At 42.3% G+C, this 19,258-nt stretch overlaps 1 protein-coding gene across 1 annotated transcript in view; it reads right to left on the bottom strand.

Annotated features, from left to right (window-relative positions):
- The window catches only part of CRMP1 (collapsin response mediator protein 1), a 50,464-nt gene that overhangs the window by 15,925 nt on the left and 15,281 nt on the right, over window positions 1–19,258 (bottom strand). The window contains exons 2-7 of the mRNA XM_086612594.1: window positions 17,285–17,373; window positions 11,821–12,005; window positions 10,116–10,280; window positions 5,195–5,256; window positions 3,433–3,513; window positions 91–159 (exon numbers count right to left, since the gene is read on the bottom strand). Coding sequence (XP_086468720.1) covers window positions 91–159; window positions 3,433–3,513; window positions 5,195–5,256; window positions 10,116–10,280; window positions 11,821–12,005; window positions 17,285–17,373 — 651 coding nt within the window. The remainder of the gene's footprint in view (window positions 1–90; window positions 160–3,432; window positions 3,514–5,194; window positions 5,257–10,115; window positions 10,281–11,820; window positions 12,006–17,284; window positions 17,374–19,258) is intronic.

Below are 19,258 nucleotides of genomic sequence, written 5' to 3'. Positions count from 1 at the left end.
ACCCATCTATCATCTGCACATACAGAAGCTGCGATACTACGTGCTCAACAAAGCGTTTCCACAAACAACAAAATGATCAAAGTCTCTTACCTCCTCGGGCCTGCTCAGGGCATGTCCTTCGGGTCCGGTGATTCCCATCTCCAGGATGCGCTTTTGTTCCTGCAACACAGCAGATAAACGCTGACAATCGCCCTAGGACGAGACCCGTGCACCAGGCATCCTCTGTCAGACCCACAGTCATACTGTCTGACTGCTCCTTTTTCGTCTGTGTAAACGCAGCTGCTGCTGCCCGGGGAGGAGGACTGAAAACACTGCCTCTAAACCACTCCTGCGCCACCCCGGCACCTGCTCCACCCAGCCAGCACCAGATTTCAGGGGAACATTTGTCACTGCACCGCGATACAGAGTGTTTGTGCCTCAAGCCATTGGGCTGCACCATCGGAAATCTCCTCTGCCCTCCAGAAAGTCTCATTTGACACCAAGACACCAACCCAGGGAACTGGTTTCAATCATTACACTGAATAGTAATTATGGATATTTCCGGCCTGCAATTCTTTCTTTACTCACACAAGTCCCTTTCTGGCTGCGAACCACGAAGCACTGTGATCTTCCTTAAACTTTTAGCATTGCTGAAACTTCATCAAATAAAGTCTTGCCTTTGGCATGCAGTTTTCTGCAACACTTTCTTCCTACAGACTGAATCACTAAACTTACGTTTCCACGAAAGCAAAACAGTGCCCTCCAGTTGTGAGGGCACTGTGTCCATGCCAAAAAGCCCATCTTGGGGTCAACGGGGCTTTGCCAGAAAAAAAATCTGTGCTATGCAGGTTCACTGCAGTGAGATCAATTTTTAAAACTAGATAAAAGGCTTCACCTATCTTTTAGTTTAAGGTCAAGCAGGGATATTGGAGTAAATTTCCCTTTTTGTAGAAAATGGTGGTCATGCAGTTCTGAGTGGAGGTTGGTCCAGGTCTGCCAGCAGAGCAGAAGTAGGACCAGAGCTGTAGATGTACCTTCGACCCTGCCCTGCCTGGTCCACAGGTCTCTAACGAGCCGAGTTCAACAAATGTTATGACTCTGTGACACAGACAAATGTCCCCTGGAGACCAGGATGAAGTTACCAAACATACTTTACTGTGTCATGTAATAAATATTTGATCCCAGGTCCCTGAGGGTGAAAAGCTCCCACATTGCCAACACAATCCAGCAAAACGCGAGTGAGCTAATGTTCACATACCCTTTCACCTTTGCTGCAATCAATCAAGGCTAAAGAGGCATTAATAGGAATGTATTAATCTGGCTGTAATTAAGATTATTTTGGTTAGAAAATTATGTTTCATAGGTATTCTTAAAAATAGCTGTTCTAAATCATTAATGCAACAGCTCTGAACAGTGCCAGCTAAAGACTCCAGATAATTAAAATATAATAAAAACTAAAGTTGCAACGATATAACACAAAAAATAGTTAAGATGGCAAAGAATGGAACACAAAGCAAGATAGATTTGTCATCTTGACGGAAGTCATAAAATCAGATCATATGATAAAATTACACATTGTAAGAGGATTTCATAGTGCTAATAAGATAGAATATTGGTTTGATAAGATCAAATTTGGATTTGCACACAGGATAGTCCTGCAAAACACTCCTGCAGGCAGCTTTCTTTTCACTATCCAAATAATCCTTCTAAATAAAAGCATAAGGAGAGACATGGCAATGGTGAAGAAATATGTTACGTATAATATAATTTACATTTCTTCACTACTTCCTCTTTTCCCAATAAAGTATGTTCCTATTCCATGGCTGTATACTAAAGCTGATTAACGGAAAACATAACTGAAACAGATTGCTATCAGAAATGCAATTCCACGAGTGCGCCTTGATTTTAATGGGCAACATATCAAAACATCACGGGTGCCATTTGATTTGTTTTATTTTGCCATTCCTACAGTAATATTGACTTACCAGGTTTCTTATTATTAATTTTCATTCTACTAGACATTTTATGTTGTATTAAAAACATAATTTATATATCTTGGTTGTTTTAAATCACGCTAAACTTCACGGGAAGTTTTCTTCCCCTCTTGCATCCAAATGACGGTTTTCATCTGGTTTCAGTGGGGGAAGGACACAATCGCACTGTACGTGCCTGTTGACTCCTCACTAGTAATTTACGAGCCCAGTGGCTATTTTGGCCAAACTTGAAGGGACAAGGGAAAGAAGGCTCTCCAAGGGGATAAATTCTTTTCAGGCAGATAAAGGACAGAATCCCACAGAGGGAAAAACAACAAAATAAACCCACATGGTCAAGAGCCCTTACACACTGCCCAACCACTCAAACCTTCACTTGAGGTTCTCCGTTAACCATGAGACAAGGTGGCTTCCCTAGCCCAGATCTCAAAGACAACTTGTTTTTAGCTATTGTAATTTCCCTGTCAGCTCTGCAGCCTAGTCCTTAGCGGATAAGCCAGCAGATAAAGAGCTCAGCAGATAAATCAGTCGGAACACTCGAAGCCTCACAGCCCTCAGAGGGGCTCTACGCACGTTCAAGGGATCAGAGGGGGAAGACATCTCTGCAACAGCCTTAAAGGATTCATCTGCCACAGATGTATAAAGTCGTAACAACACCCACCCAAGCCCACCCGTTCTGCTTTCTTGGGGAATCCTGGCCTCTGTAAGACCTGAGGCAGGTTCACTATCGACTGCTGTCCTTGGGATACCTCTGCCGCACAGAGCAGAGCTAAGGCAGGCTCGAGTGCAAGGGCAGTACCTACGGAAGGCACCTGACCTGCCAAGTCTGCACTGGGCATCTGAGACATTTTAATGGAACACACTGAATTTGAGCCCAGTTTCCTGATTCTGACAGGAATTTTAAAAGAGTGAGACTTAACACTTCAATGCACATTTTTGAAATGCTTAGAAGATCATGGTGGTTTCTTATTCTCAAACTTCAGACTTCTAAGAATATTCTCAAAAATAAATAGGTCTGAGAGCTTTACCACCCACTCCAAACTCACTATGCTGCTTATGCTGATAGCTGCAGCAAGACATTAGCACAAAGCTTCCCAGCTCCACTTTTTGTCCCCAAGATCTCTGAGCAAGTCTTTACGTTGTTCTGCTTCACTTGTCTCTGTCAGATTCAGAAGAGATCTTGATTCCTTCTGTCCATCTCACCCAGTCCTCATCTGCTACCAAGGCAAAGAGCTGTCTGGATCGCTGCTTTACTTCATGGATGCTCTGCCAAAGGACACAAAAGGTCCTCCCACCTTCTCATCCCAGAGGTCATATGAGCAGTGTGTAGGACATCAGATCAAATTAAGGCATTCGCCAAGTAGTTCCTTTCTTTCTGCCCATATTTCGACTGGAGGGCTTTACTTCTCCTCTCTGATGTCCACCTTTTCACAAAGTGTAACAAAAGTGACAGGTCACTCACCTGAGCTATCAAGTCTCCATTTTCAGCATGGACCAGGATAACAGCCCCAAGGCTTTTTAGAAAGGTAAAGGCTTCATAAAGCTGCAGGTAGTAGAAAGAAGGAAACACCGCTGAATAAGGAAAACACATTACTTAACACTCAGACCTCTCTGTACACACCAGTTTTGCTCCTTCTATGCTGGTAATTATCTAGGCGAATAGCAAATTATCTCCCTCTTCCACTCTCTACACAGAGGCAAGGCTTCACTGCCAGGTCTTGACTCACCCTCCCCCTTACACACCAGCCAGTCCAGGACGAGCCTCTGCCCTTCTGGGGCCCTGCCCCACCGGGTCAGAGCCAACATTCCCACACGGGGTTGCGTCTCCCTCTGACACAGTGGCTCCCCCAGCCCCTGGTACAGCAGGGCTATCTCTTCACACCCTCCCACCCACGGCTAAATTTGGAGAGCAGTCTCTATTCCGTAGTTCTAGCAAATGTAAAGTGGAATTATTGCCATGGAATGGTAATGATGAATGGGCTAAAGACACTTTCAGTACAGCTAAAACACCTCTTTTCTGAAGAGCAGGCATTTTGCACCATTTTCTTAGAGCAGACAGTGTCAAGCTTTCAACAACATCTTTAATTCTGCAATTAAAAGTCATAGTATTTTCTCTAGAGCATCTTTTTTTTTATTGCTTTGTAAGATTCAAATCCCATCCATACAGAAGGGAAATAATTAATCCTATTGCTTTTACTGCGAATTCCTAAGCACAGATCTACTGAAATTCAGTTCCCTTTCTAAAAGGTACTCAGCTAACGTGCTCCCTGTTTAAACCAGACTTCAGCAACATGGGAGCCCAGTTTCCACACACAGATCAATTACTGAAGACACGGTTTCTTCAGCGCCCGCTTTTGCACTAGGGCACTTCAGTGAGCATTGAACGAGTCGGAATACACGGCCTGCAACATGCACATTTAAAGGTGGTAATAGGCATTAGCCTAGCCGCACGTTAAACAGTTTGATGTATTTCTCTTGGCAATTCCAACAGGGAGCTGAATTTAACAGGCACTCCCTCTCAGAGAATATTTATATATTATTATGTCTAAAATTCCAATTAAAGCCACATGTATTGGAGGTGTAACAACAGTTATCTAACAGACCTAGAGCTATAGCTCTGGGAATAAGTAAGAAAGAAACATTTTCTCAAGCGAATAAGCAAACATTATTATTACTAACAGATGCCATTGTCCATTTACAATGACCTGATACTTATGAATGGGAAAGCTGAAGAGTCTGGAATCTGTAATGAGCTCTGGACAAACAAGCTCATTGTTATCTCTAGCCCTAATAAGAAAATGCCACCTCCCCCAAAGAGCAACTCCATTTCACTGTTTGCAACTCTCGAAATCTCAAAACTGCCACTGCCTTGAGTGCTTCATCTTTTCTTGCCTCTCTGACCCAAAGTTCTGGAAAGGCAACAGCAAAATAAAGTAGGGGCAAAATCCTGAGAAGTGCTGAGTGGCTGCAGTGTTGGGAGACACCAGAAAAATCTTTGCAGAAAGTGAATGTCATACACTTGAAGGACCACACACAGATGTTCAACACTGCTCAGGCACTGACCCTCCGGAAAGAAGTCTGCCACTGCTCATTTCTCGCAGTGTCACTTGAGTCAGTGAGAATGTTTCTCGAGGATTCAACCTTAGCAATTCCTCGCAAGTGTTGAGAGGGAGATCTTAGAAGAGACGACAGATCACAGCAATTAAAAGCATTCAGAGCAATACCTGGCTGTCAGACATTTGGTAGAGGTCTTTGTAGGCCATGTAGACTTGGAAAGAGTTCACACCTGTTCCAAGACAAAATTCAAAGGTGTTGCCATGTAAATAGATTCTTAAATTGTATTTGAACAAAAGCTTCAGGAAAAGTAAGTCATAGTCTATGTCTGGACTAGGCTTTTCAACAGTGATTGCCAGAAACAAAGCATGGCTCCTCCATGCTAGGACTAGAAGCCCGAAATCCACTCTTCTCTGGGGGAATTTGTTGGACTCTCTGAATTGCCTGTGTTCAGCCCTGGAACAACCCAGACACCACCACAAATGAGACTGCATGTAGCCAAATCACAGACAAGCGAAAGGGGCTAAAGCAAGTGTGTAAAGTTTGTAAAGTTTAAAAAAAAACTTGTGTAAAGTTCCGGGAATCACTGGTTTTCTTTTTAGCTTTCTTCAGCTAATCAGGAAAACATTTCAGCTTGACCTGAAACTGTGCTTTTTAATAGATCTAGTTAATTTGCCCCTAAGCGCTGAGAAGCTGTAGCAACTATGTATCTGAATTTGCATACAAACTTTTTTTCTTGATCCTACTGCCCAAAGCACCCATCTTAGCTGACGGCAGACACTGGGAAGGAGTGGAAGCAAAGCCTGAAACCAGTTACAAGGACAGCTCACCATACGTCTCCTTCCACCTTCCAAAGACGGATTTATGTCGGCAGTCATACAAAACCATGAAAAGATGACAGCTCAATAAACGCTAGTGTTGAGTGTTGGTGGCCAAGAACCAACTGAATTCAAACCACTACAAGATTTGCTAGTTATTTCAAAGACTCAGTTATTTACACAGCTTTGTATTCTAAGGGAATAGGAATTCCAAACATCTTCTGTTCCCATCTTCCGTACACAGGAATTTATATTCGTTTATAAATTTGCCTTACACTTTAGTTGACTGACAACATCCCTAGTTTGGTATGGGGACTGATCTCAGAGGTTTCTAACTTAAAAGAAAAGTAACTTCTAAGCTGTCTAAGCCATGTATGCTGCATTTCAAAATAGCTGTCATGAAAACCGTGCTTCCTGGGCAAGAGGAAAAAGAAAGAGATCTGCATGTTATTCATGTTGACTACACCAAATGAACAAGGCTCTCTGATGAAGATGTAACTGCTTCGTGAGTCTAGAAGGAGCAGATACATCCTCAGGCAGAGGGCACAGCTGTTCACATGCACACAGAGAATTTGTTTATTCACAACTGCAAGATTAAAATACCCCAGGATACACGCAGGATAAAACCTTGAAATGATCCCTGGTATTATGTCCTCCTGCTAAGGCCAGGCAGCTCAGGGAGCAAAACAAAGCGGGAGCCGGCCGCTCCTTGCTGCTGCCGCAAGGATCAGCAGCAAGATCCCTCTGACGGATCACATCTGCCCAGTCTGCCTTGGAGGAAAGCTCCGTTTCTCTTCACAAACTCGCAGAGTGTAGCGTCTTGGACGTCAGCTGCACCTCGGAGTCACCTTTCTGCGTGGGTGACCGTGCACACGTGAAGCAACGAGAGCCATGTCAAGGCTGGTCCAAGCCACACTGACTAGCCTCAGTGACGGCACTGCACTGAATCCTCTTGTACACATTTCCCTGTAAGCAAGGAGCTGGGTTACCTATTGCTCTCCTTTATCCACTAGGATCTAGCCAAAGGTAATTAATTTAATCACAACTCCGCAGGAGATCAAGCAGCTTTCTTGGGGTACTGTGGTTGGAAGACATACATTGACTCAAGTACTACATATTCTCTTTGTTGTTCTTCTATTGCCTTTGTATCGTCTTAGCCCCTTTTCCGACCTTGGTAAAATGACTGCTATGAGTTTTGCCCCCACTCATGTTGATGTTCTCCTTGAAGTCAATGAGAGTAGAAGGGATCCCATCATGGGACCTTGAGCCTGTCCTTTACGACAACTCCCATGGTGCAGCAGCAGAGCTCTCCCATCTAAACGCACATCCATGCCCTCAGCTACCACAGCAGATACACACAAGTGGAAGGGCATCTCACGGGCTGCCTTCACAGCTGCCAGGAGAGATGGTTTGAACCATCCCAGCTTGCAAAGAGACCTTTACAAAATATCAAGATAAAATAACACCCATTTACATATACAGGTACTCAAGATTCGACTCTTTGCCTAATGCCTTAGTCTGGTGTCTCGACCTACTCATATTGAAATACATGGCTTTTCGAAAGACCTGGTCCATGGCCTATTGACCTGAATGCTTAATGTTTGTTCCATACTACATCCTTGTTAATGTACTACTTGGTCTCGCACCAGGAGTACTCAACAGGATCCTCTCCAAATTTCAGACAGTACTACAGGTTTTTTTGAACAGTGACGAAGTGCAGTAGTTAAAGGAACGAGTGAGGTGTCTGTCAACACATTTCGGGCTGTTGTTCCTTTGCAAATACTGGAGAAGACCAGTCCCAAATTAGCTGATGAAATGCTATAAGCCTGAATCTTTATAATCAACATTTGGTTCTACAAAATCTCCAGGTCTTTCCAAAGCCTGTGTCTCCTTAAATTAGCTTTGTATTGATTTAAAACTGATTAATTATTCAATTATATCTCATGACAGGGCACCTCAACAGCAGCTCTATGAGCTCCCCTGTTACTCGCATCGAGATTGTATTGGGCACACGCTGCATTGAAACGTGATTAACTGAGCCCTGTTTCTTGGCCAACTCACCCACCAGACAATCAGCTGAGAACAAATTTAATCCAGACTCCCAGCTGATGAAAACCAGTGTCACTTCACTGACATCAAGTCTATTTGCACCAGGTGGCTCAAATGTTTCCAATTATCACCAGATACTATCTATTAATCTGAAAGCCCCCCGCAATGCTGAAATATTTCCTATTGTGCTTGTGCTTTCACACTTGCCCTCACCTTGTGTCTCCTGACACGTGTGAGTAGTTCTCAGGCAGTTGACTGCCTGAGACATACTGCAGCATTCCTGAGAACAAAGCTGACCTCCTAGTGCTATGGCCACCAAAGAGGCCACCAGAGGCCCCAAGGGACCCATCAAGGGTCCCATTCAGGAACCGATGAACAGATTCCTGCTTCCCTTGACGAGATAAAGGCAGGTCAGCTTTACATTGAAAACTCACGTTTCTATAGTTGGAAAGAACTATTAATCTAACTGTCTGCACTAAGCTTTTAATGTAAGCCCTCAGGCAAATTTGGGAGTGCTGAGCCATCTGTGATCTGGGAGCTCTGGAAAATACTATCTAACCTTTGAAACAAGGCACAGTATACTTGTCTGAGAGTACAGTTAGCTAATGCACAGCAATGTATCCATGTTAAAGCCGACAGCAGGGAAACAGCACAGATTTGGCACTATCAGTGTTGACAGATGTCATCACCTTGTAAAAGTCACCTATGTTATAAAGACCTATGTAAGACCAGCTCTCTAAATTATGTGTAATCTTGCTGATTGAAAGGGTTCGTTGCCTAAAATCTGGTTATACAGCACACGTACTGCTAGCATGCTGCAATACAGGATAAATTCCCCTACGTGACTGCACCTCCATAGTATCTCAGTGAACAATTGCTCACTCAAAAATAGGATTTTGCTTTGTTTTTCTACTTTGATAGTACATTTCTGTATAGAGAGAATTTTTCAAATCTAAGTCATCACTAGCACTACACCTTACAAAGGATGCTGCATACACATATTACTTAGACTTCCCAACACAAGAGTCATTCTGATGTACCCATGGTACCTAAATACCATTTCAAAAAATATTTCCTAATTCATATCCATGCATTTTCAAGGGAAGCATCAAGTGAAAAATATTTGGAAAAAATGTTTCTCAACAAAAAATCCATGCTGTTAGGCAGAATTTTAAGGAACTGTATCAAAACTATTGTTTTCTGAAGGTTAGCTTCAGTTGCCCACACACATGCATCTGGTGCCACCAAGATACCCTCCATCTCTGAAACTGCCACAATGAGCTGGCATGTACAGAAAGGTATTTATGAGAGGTTTTATCTGTGCTATTCTGGAGCAGTAGCTGGAGTCCAGATAGGGTAACTTACAGCATCTCACACGATAGCAGACCTGTTAATTGAACTGAATCAAGCTCATAAGTGTCTTAAATAGATTCCTAATTAAGTGACCTGTTTTTTGTGAGTCCCGAAACAAAGCATCTTCTAGTAACTTCAGAAAAGGCCATTAGAGACTAAGCACTTGAGAAAATCAGGACATTTTTTCAATATTAGGTACCTAAGTTTAGCATCGCTTTTTCTATAACTTGAACCTATTTTTAAAATATAGGCATGTTTTATAAAAGAAATCTAGTCTCGCAAGTACATTATCCTAAGGTATTGCTGAGAAATGAGCAATAGCCTGTGATGACCTTTTCTCAGACACATGTGCCCTTCATATTTGGGCCTAATTTGAGGCAGCTAAATGGGCAGATTCCAGCCTAGTTAAAATCTGAACCGCTACCTTTAAATGTCTCATTCTCTCCATTCATGAAATAGAGGATATAAGGTGACTGGGCTCATTACCCTACACGCTGATCTCTGAGTTTTATCTTAAAATAAAACCTAACTATGTAATGTCTGAGTCTATTTCCACATGCACAAGCAAGCATAAAGTGATACATTTGTATCTGACAACATACACATCTTAATTTTCCATGCCTATATCAGGGTAAACCTTTTCCCTCTGCCAGCCTTGCTGCTGACTAGCACTAATGCACAAAGTTTTAGGTCCATTTTACACAGCAGCAAGTGAATACAAAAGTTCAAGGTGGTGCAGAACCTCGAGCAGCATACCCAGCACCTGTGCATTTCTGTTCCGGATGATGCATTAATTAAAATACTTCAAAATTTCACCTCCATATGATATTTCAATAAAACCAAAAAATACTACTAATTTTCACTCACTAACCTTTGTCTTGCACCAGGATTTCCAGCTCTTCTCGAATCCCCTCATACCAGCTGGTGATGTCCACATGGAGAGAGTAATCACAACAGGATTTGGTGTCAGCTGCCTCATGCCACTTCTCAAAGGAGGTCAATAAACTCGACCCAGGTTCTGGAAACACGTGGTCAACTGGAAAAGAGATTCAGTGCCTGTTATTCAGACTGCAAGCTGTTCAGATTTCCTCAGTGCCTATAAGTTGCCGTACAGCACCTCGGCCAAAACAGCAGCCTTGGAGGCAATTTGTGTGCAGACCGTAACCTGGGGATGTTAGCCGGGTCCTGCCATCTCAGGTACAGCAGAATTTGTGGACAGTCTATACTAAAGCTGAGTCTGGCAACCTGCTTGGTGCAGCATCAACAGACGTGCAGTAGGAGATCTGAACATCTCATAGTTTAGGGAACATTTGGTTTTCTCTTTACTGTTTTGTAAGAGACCACAAGTTCTGGACTTAGCTATATTTATTGTCTGTGTGTGTCTATTTCTATGTATTTCACAGTGAGCATTATTATTAACCAGTGCCTCACAGTCACTGAATTGGCCCACTCTCCCTTACCAATATATCAACGGAGATGACAAATGCTTTCTCAGCAGCCAGAATTAGGAATATAGCCAAAGGTCTGATGTAGAGCATGAACGCTCAGCCACAATATATGGCAGATCGAGTGGGCTGCAACTGTGCATCTTCACTATCTCAAGGCTTTCTGCATCTGAGGATGCCACAATGTTTACTGATTATAACATAAAGACATGACTACTATGCATATATACTTATCTTTGCAGGGCTAGGACAAAAGTAAGTATGGAAGCAAGATGGGCTTATCAGCAGCATTTGCAAATTTAATGCTGCACAGGAAGCCTCAACTGAAGAACATACACTAAAAAAAGGAATAACAAAAGCAATGAACACCAGTGCATTTTGCACTTATTGCCAGACATCCTTTCAGCTAATACTTGCTGTTGAACATAGGCAATAGATAATACCACTCAGCAAAAAAAGTCACGTTCCAATTCAGTGGGAGTAAAATCCCACTAAGTAGCTCCTCTGAACAAGGAAACCAAGACAATTTATGTCACCTGAAAATCTGCCTCACAAAATCTATCTAAGGGCCAAGCCACTGCTAGGAGGAAAAATAAATCTTGTCCTGCCATCTGGTAGAGAGAAGAAGGGCCTTTAACAACTAGAAACACTTCTCCCTTCCACCAAGACAGACATTCTACAGGACATCTCTGGTAAGAACTTCCTCAATTCCTGGTGCAAAGTCCAAGTTCACAAATAAACATCTTGTTATTTCCAAAACCCCTGAAATATAACTAGGTGGGAACAGCAGATCTTTGTTGGATTTTCTGTGCTATATACTTACAGCATTAATTACATTGTTTTTTCAAAAATCCCAAGAGTAGGTATATTATCCCTCAGTGCTTGTTCTGTATTTCAGAGGAAAATCCAACAGGCAATTCCCCATGCCACTGTTTCTTTCCGAGGGTAGGTTCATTTCCAGGCCAACCCTGGGTGACAGTGATGAATGGATCTCCAACACAGTGCCCAGAAATTTGAAGATTCATTGCAGAATATTGCAGAAAATCGGTATGGAGCCTCCTGTAACTATCCCCATATGTGCTACAGGAGCTTCAGTCTGGGGTAGGAAGAGTTAGTATTGCTAGTACTCACTGATCATGGTGGTGCCTCCTGCTAGCGCTGCTTTTGTGCCTTGATAGAAGTCATCAACAGCAGTCATTCCTTGGTAGGGCTTTTGTAGGTAAGTGTTGACGTCTATTCCCCCAGGAATAACCATGCGCCCATTAGCCTCTATGGTCTTGACTCCTCCGGGAACAATCAGATTCTCTCCTATTTGCCTAGGCAGCAAGGAAAACCAATATTATTTTACTTAAACAAAGAAGCATAGGGGACACATATTTGAGGCATGTAGTGGAGAGGAACCCAGGGGCCATACAGAAAGAACTGGGACCTCAAAGGAAAGGTGAAGCTCAAACATCCCCTCTGGCTGCTCTGCACGGCACCGGCTGAAAAAAGCAGCCGTGGGCTCAGGTTCTTTGCATTGCTCTAGTGGCCAATAAAGAAGCCATAACACACCATCATTAAAAAATTATTGGTTTTTTATATGATTTCTATCTTTAAACAATTACAAATATGTACAGTTAAAGCTCTTTTGGAGGCTCTGGTTTTGTATATTAAGTTCTTAAATGAAAACAGAAAAACATAGATCAAATATGACAGCAAGCTGGAATTGTAAATATATGGTAGAAACACAAGGCACATCAGAAAGGAGTTATAATCACTTGGTAACCCAGCAGTGCAAATTTATCCTTAAAAAGAAATCTAAGTATCCTAAAATGCAGAAATACATATTTAAAGACCCAAACACCTTTAATCTACCATGTCACATATTCTTTATCCTCCTCTTAAAAGTTAAAACTTAGTGGAACATTCTGCATAACTGTATGGAAAAATGTTAATTAACTATTGAAATCTTCTTCCCTTCAGTTCTTCAAAACAGGCTATTTTTTTTTTCACTATTAAAAATATTAATCTGTCCCCCATGCTGATATCAAGCAAACTCCAGATATTTACAATCAAAAGACTTTTAGTGTTCATGGACACCATGAGTAAATTAACCTTTGACTTTACATTTTTATTGTCTACTTTGTATGGTGCCAAACAGGAAAACATATGGGTCTGTGTGGAAGTCGTGTCTCTGTGTTGTTACACCGTAATATATTTGGGCTTACAGATAAATATAAGGTAGTTTAAGTTCACTTAGTTTATCTTGTATTACAGACATGCAGTCCTTGTCCTAATTTCCTTTTGTCTGGAATAAAATAACATTTATCCACAGCTAAACAAACACCCTAGACATCTGAGCTGCTGAATCTGTTTCTCCCATATTAAAATGCAACTCCCACCTATGGAGCAAAACACAGGAACTGATTAACAGCCAACTGCAATGAGCTAGAAATGAAAATGCATATAATCGTTAATTAAAAACAGTGAAAAAAAAATGGGATAATTATTCACATTGGAATTTGGCCAAACCGCCAGAGTTAATAAATAGCCCCAAGAGGTCAAGAATTCGTTTCATATGCTATGCAAAAATGTCACCTCCAGCAGCTTGGCTCCCCCGGTGCTCCGGGTTTTGGCTGGAGGGAAGCAGAGCTATTGGGTTAGCAAAGTCCCCGCCAGCATCCCGAGCTGGGTCTCAGCCACTCAGCGCTGCACAAATCCAAAAGGGCCGACACGTGACATAATATCCCGGCTTGAAGACGTACAGCTCCATGTCTGGCGTCTAGTATTCATCAACACGTACAGCACTGGGAGCATGTCATAACCTGTTACAGCTGTGGAGCGCTAACGATACCATGACAAACAGGGAACTGGTATGCATGTGAACGCCAGCAGCAGCCCAGCACATCCAATTGCACAGACAAGTTGCAAGAAGCTTCTCTGCTGTTAATATCTGACTTGCAAAGGCATGCCCTAAGGCACTCCAACCCATAAGCACACTGAAAGCTTGTATAAAGTCAGGTAGCCCCACAGGTAATAACGGTGTTGCACTAATTTTCATTAGTTGAATCCACTCCCCAGATTTCCATCAGAACAATCCTCAACCTTTGTACGGTGTTTTTGTGGCTAAAAAACTGAACTGGGGAAAAAAAAAATCACTATGATCAATCTCCTTCAAATATGGTGGAATTGCACTCTGAGGACTAACACACTTTCTGAAAATAACAATATTAAAGAAAACCTATCTGAAAACGTAAAAGCAATTCATCTTTATTTTCTTCCACAATCACTATCTAACAGTTCCCTGTTCAAGAAAGCACGTATCCTAATGAAGTGAAAGAGTGCTAAGTATGTACAGAAGTTTTTTGATGACTCATTGCTCATTATTTTCAGCGTACAGTTGAGATAACAGTTTATTTGGCAATGGTTGAAGTCACCCATGTTGAAGTGACATGGGACCAAACGGCCTCTGTGGACGATGTTACCTGTCAGGAGCCTGTCTCATCTCTTGCCCTGCCATCAAGATTAAGGCTGGGAGAAGGCTGATCTTCACTGGCAATCAAGGTTATTTTTATTCTGACTGACAAGAACACAGAGTAAGAGATAATGTGACAGGATTCCTGAATCGCTCAGTCATTAATGCTAAGTATATGTTAATAAGAATGGGGTTCAGTCACTTGTAGGTGAAAAAATACAATAGCACAGATAACTGTATTCTAGACATTGTACAAAAAAATAACGGAGCTGGTTTTCTGATGCACCAGCAACTAGAAAACAGACTCACAGCAACTTGATGCTGTCTACTGTCTTCAGTCAAACAAGCTGGTAAATTCTGTCATACATCAGCTGATTAAAGCACAATGGAAACAGCAGTTTTCAACTCTTCATAAGCCTATCCCGAGAAAGCTGAAAATCTCCCCCAGAATTCAGTGGAGTTATTTCTGTTCTCATCAAGCTCAGAACTCTTTTAGGCACCTGAGGCTCTCCCTCTATCTTGGCTCACTGTCTGCCCAGCTCTGGAGACCCCGTCCCCAGCCACCCATCCTGCATGCATGTTAGTCCCCTCCAGTCCAGAGGGACCCAACCCTTCCCCTCAGCAGGGATGGAGCAGAGGACAGTGAGCACCAGACTGTGACCCGCCACTTGGCACAGAGATCAGGGCTCATCTCCTTATGTGGAAATGAGAGATGGGATAGATGTAAGCAAAATATATTATTTATGTACCAATGGCAATTTAAATTACTAAATAGCTAAATTACTATTTAGATACCAGAGAACTGCCTCTCAGCCGTCACCTGAGTGTGCAGGGTTTAACTTTCAGTTAGGAAAAACCCACCTGCACCACTGCTCCCTTGTACCCAGGGAGACAGTTTGAGCATTGATAGGTAGGAAAAAACATCTACCATCCTCCAAACAACAGCTAATCTTCAAACATATTCAAGGTTACATCTACAGTCCTCTCTGCAGGACAATCTGCAGGGACATAAGCCTTAAAAGACCCTACTTCGTTAGTGAGCAAGAGAAACACAACCTTGTATTTTCCGATTAGTTTCCACTGCAGAATATGAAAATTAACCCAGATCTTCTATATCCCAGTAAAACCAGAACACTATCGCCTATTCTGGGCTGAGTGGTTTGGTGGCTGCTCCACCCTGTAGAAAGAATTCTGTATTATCAACAGAATCTGCAGCTGGAGAGTCAGGACATCAGCTGAAACATGGATGCCTGAGGTTCAAGGTCCTGCTCCAAAGGATCTTGAGCAACATTCAATAACTATGTTAAATACTTATACACAATGGGCAGTTCCAGCTGGATAAACTAAAAGAGACCAATCCCAGAAAATATAGTGCTTCCCTATACTGCAGAATTTATCATCTGAACGCAGTTAGGACCCAAGCCCATCTCACACCAGGCTGCCCTCATGAATTAGCTGCTTTTTCACAGCAGGACTTCTTGCACAGTTTACAAAGAAAAACCTCAGGTCATTGAAATCAAGGAAACCAGGCACGACTCCAGTGTTGGAACAGTAAACTTGCCTCCTTAGGCAAAGATAAAAGTATTCTAAAAACTAAAATCTTGTCTGTCTATTCATTACTAATCCCAGCTATCTCGGGCAGCTGAGACACTTTCTGGAGGTATGGATCCATGCCTGGATTTCAGAGGGAGTCTATGCACTTAGCAAGGGCTGGCAAATGGCAGGGCAGCTGAAGACTGGCATTGCTAACCTGCCTACCGAGTACCATCGCATTTCAGCAATCAAGGCCAAAAACGCACAGCAGTTTCAGACTTGCAGCATATCATGCGCTTAGTTGTATCAGTTCTGATGCTTACAAGAGTTACTAGGAAATCTGCATCTGAACAAACAAAAGCAGAGAAAAACTCCATGAAAATGCCTATCAGAGAGAGCACAACTTGGTTGATTGCTGCTATTAAAAAAATGTATGTGTTCACAATTTTGTGCCTTCTCCACTTAAACCGATACGCTCCTTTTGCCACTTCTGCAATGCAAGTAACACTACAAATGGAAAAGCAGAGTGCTGCATTAAAAAGAAAACCACATAGTCCGTGGATACAAGCATTCAGATTTTTTTTCTGTTATAATAACCTGAATCATGAATAATGTAAGTAGCCACAGATATGTAAAGAATCAGACTTCTAATCTGATGTTATATTCTCAAGAAAAGGAGCTCTGAAAACAAGAAGGTAATGAATTATTTACCAGATAATCATAATTATGTTTCTGCGCATTAAATTGTAGCCTCTGGAGACCAAACTTGTTAGGTCACTAGTGAAAATATTTAGCAGTCAAGAAAAAGGCTTTGATGCTTGCGTACGTCAGAGTGCTTGTACCCACTACGTTACTTTGCAAAACTAGAGACCTTCATCTTCACTAAGCCAAGGTAGGAACAGTAGAGCTACACCAATAGACATCTCTGTTACTGTTTCCCTGGCTATCATAACACGTATTTCACGTTTTTTCACCTAAGGAATACTTTCCCAGTTGCTATATTTTATATCCTGGTAACTCAATAGGATTTACTTTCCAATTTTGTTAAGATTTAAGATTGCGTACCTTTTCTAGGCAAGAAAAGGAACATATGAGCAACATGTAACAATGCTGTAGGAACAGTTTAGCATTAACCAACAAGGGGACTGAGAAGGACTTAGTCCCCATTAGCACTGCGTAACAAAGGGCATATTTCTGTGCTGTACAACTCTTTAGAGCACGGCTGCATTCGCCTTGATTAGACGTGAGGAAAAAAAAGTTTTAATGAGCCTTCTGTCACACATGGACTCAAAAAATAGCCATTGTCCTTACCGTTACTTCTCGTGTTGAGAGAGCCTACTTGCCTTGACTATTTTGGAAGAAACTAGGATTGAACTGTTGGAAATGCAAATACCTTCAACTTACAGTAAAGACATTTGCTACTTACGTAATCTTTAAGTAAAGATAAAATGGCAGAATTTCATAATTAGACACTCTTTTACTATGGCCCCCATATCTAAAGGTAACTGAGATGCTGGCTGCAAGATCTCAGGCCAGCACCATCAAGAAATCACAGCAGTCTATACAACAGGCATGCAAAAAAGGTCAATATTTTAAAAAACCAACTTTATAAGTCCATCTTCAAGGTATATGTCTGCATAGAAGGAGTGGTCATCGTTGATAATTCTTCCACCTTTAATGAGCAGTCGGTCACTCTGGAGAAAGAAAAAAGGAAGAAATGTGGATTTGTTGAAATAAATAAACATAATAATGTATTGATGATACCAAATAGGCTTATATTACATAGAAAGCCACTAATATCAAAGCACTTAAACTATTTAAAGATCTATGGCATAGGTTCAGGTGGTTAAACAGACAGTGGAGAGGAAAACCATAGTTTCACTGACTGTTCGTTTCTGACTTTTGGGGCATGAGGCCTTACGCTCATCACAGTCTTTTTTGCTCAAAGCAGAACTCATTGCCCATGGAAACACTTGAAATCCTGCTACACCCGCTTTTTTCCACCACTTTACCGTACAAAGGCCAAAAGGAGAAGAGAAGTCACCAGAATAAAGTGCCCAACACTGGAACAGCCAAGCCAAGCTCACCTGGGACTCTGGGCACCCCTGGAAGAGTAACAGAGCTTGAAATGGGAAGGGACAAGGTCAGGAGAGGCTGCTGAGCTCTGTGATACAGAAATTCCTGCCCAAGGAAGCTCCTTTAGGCAACATCAGCTCTGCAGGATCAACTCAGCTGCTCCACTGAGGCAGCCAACAGACATGTCCCACAGCTTGTGTCTCCCATACTGCGTTACAGACTGACAGCGGCAAGTCCAGAGGGCATGAAGAATGGATTGTTGTCTAATTTGTGAGTCCTGCAGGTCAAAGGCTGCTGGTTAGCTGAAGGCACTCTGTACTGAGGGTCCCCACATCACATCTCACTCACTCCATGAATCAGGACAGGAGTGAAGCCTCCAAAGTTCAGTATACCTGAAAGATCACACCAACAGCAGAGCAAGCTATTGCCTCCTGGTATTCACTGAAGTGCCAGAAAGCAAACATTTTTTCCCTGTGAAGAACTGTTCAAATACCAAGTCTGCTGGGGCACAGTTCACAACACTCATCTGTTTCCGTTTTTCTCTATTCAAACAGTTACGCTGTTCTCAAAAAACACATTTTATAGAAAGAAAATATTACCACTGCGTATTCCTGAGAATCAACACTTAAGCTCCCTCACCGAAGAAGTCACACTGGAAAGGTCAGCACCCTGCCACCTACCCAGAGACAGGGAAAGCCTGTAACTTCAGTCCTGTCCTGGTTTGGGCTGGGATGGAGTTAATTTTCTTCACAGTAGCCAGTATGAGGCTGTGGTTTAGATTTGTGCTAGAAACAGTGTCGATAGCACAGAGATGTTGTTGTTACTGCTGAGCAGTGCTCACACACAGCCAGGGCCTCTTCTGCTTCTCACCCCAGCAGGCTGGGGGGGCACAAGGAGTTGGGAGGGGACACAGCTGGGACAGCTGTCCCCAACTGACCAAAGGGATGTTCCAGACCATATGATGTCATGCTCAGCAATAAAACTGGAGGGGAGGTTGGCCAGGGGGCTGCTGCTGCGGGACTGGCTTGGCATCAGTTCGTTGGTGGTGAGAAATCATTATTTGCATCACCTGAATTTCTTGGGGTTCATTTCTCTCTCTTTGTTATTTTCCTTTTCAATAAAATAGTATTATTATTATTATTAGAGTTATTGTTATTATATTTTTTCAATTATTAAACTGTCTTTATCTCAACCCAGGCATTTTCTCACTTTTACCGGTTCAATTCTCTGGGGGAGTGAGTGAGCAGCTGTGTGGGGCTTAGTTGCTGGCTGGAGTTAAACCATGACAAGTACATAACACTTTTGGAAAGAGTTTTGCAAAGTGACTGCGAATGCTGAAAACCTCTAAAGCATCACAACCTCATTTTCCCATTCATATATAAAAAAGCCATTTCTTGTAAATTATTTCCTTGGCTCACTAAACAATAACTCAGAATCTTCATTTTGTCCATGTTTTATACTCCTCACTCCAGACTCAATTCCTGGTTTAATTACAGGATGACT

This window comes from Tauraco erythrolophus, chromosome 5, assembly GCF_009769465.1.
Source record: "Tauraco erythrolophus isolate bTauEry1 chromosome 5, bTauEry1.pri, whole genome shotgun sequence".
Taxonomy (NCBI): domain Eukaryota; kingdom Metazoa; phylum Chordata; class Aves; order Musophagiformes; family Musophagidae; genus Tauraco; species Tauraco erythrolophus.
This window is presented reverse-complemented; position numbering and strand designations above follow the sequence as displayed.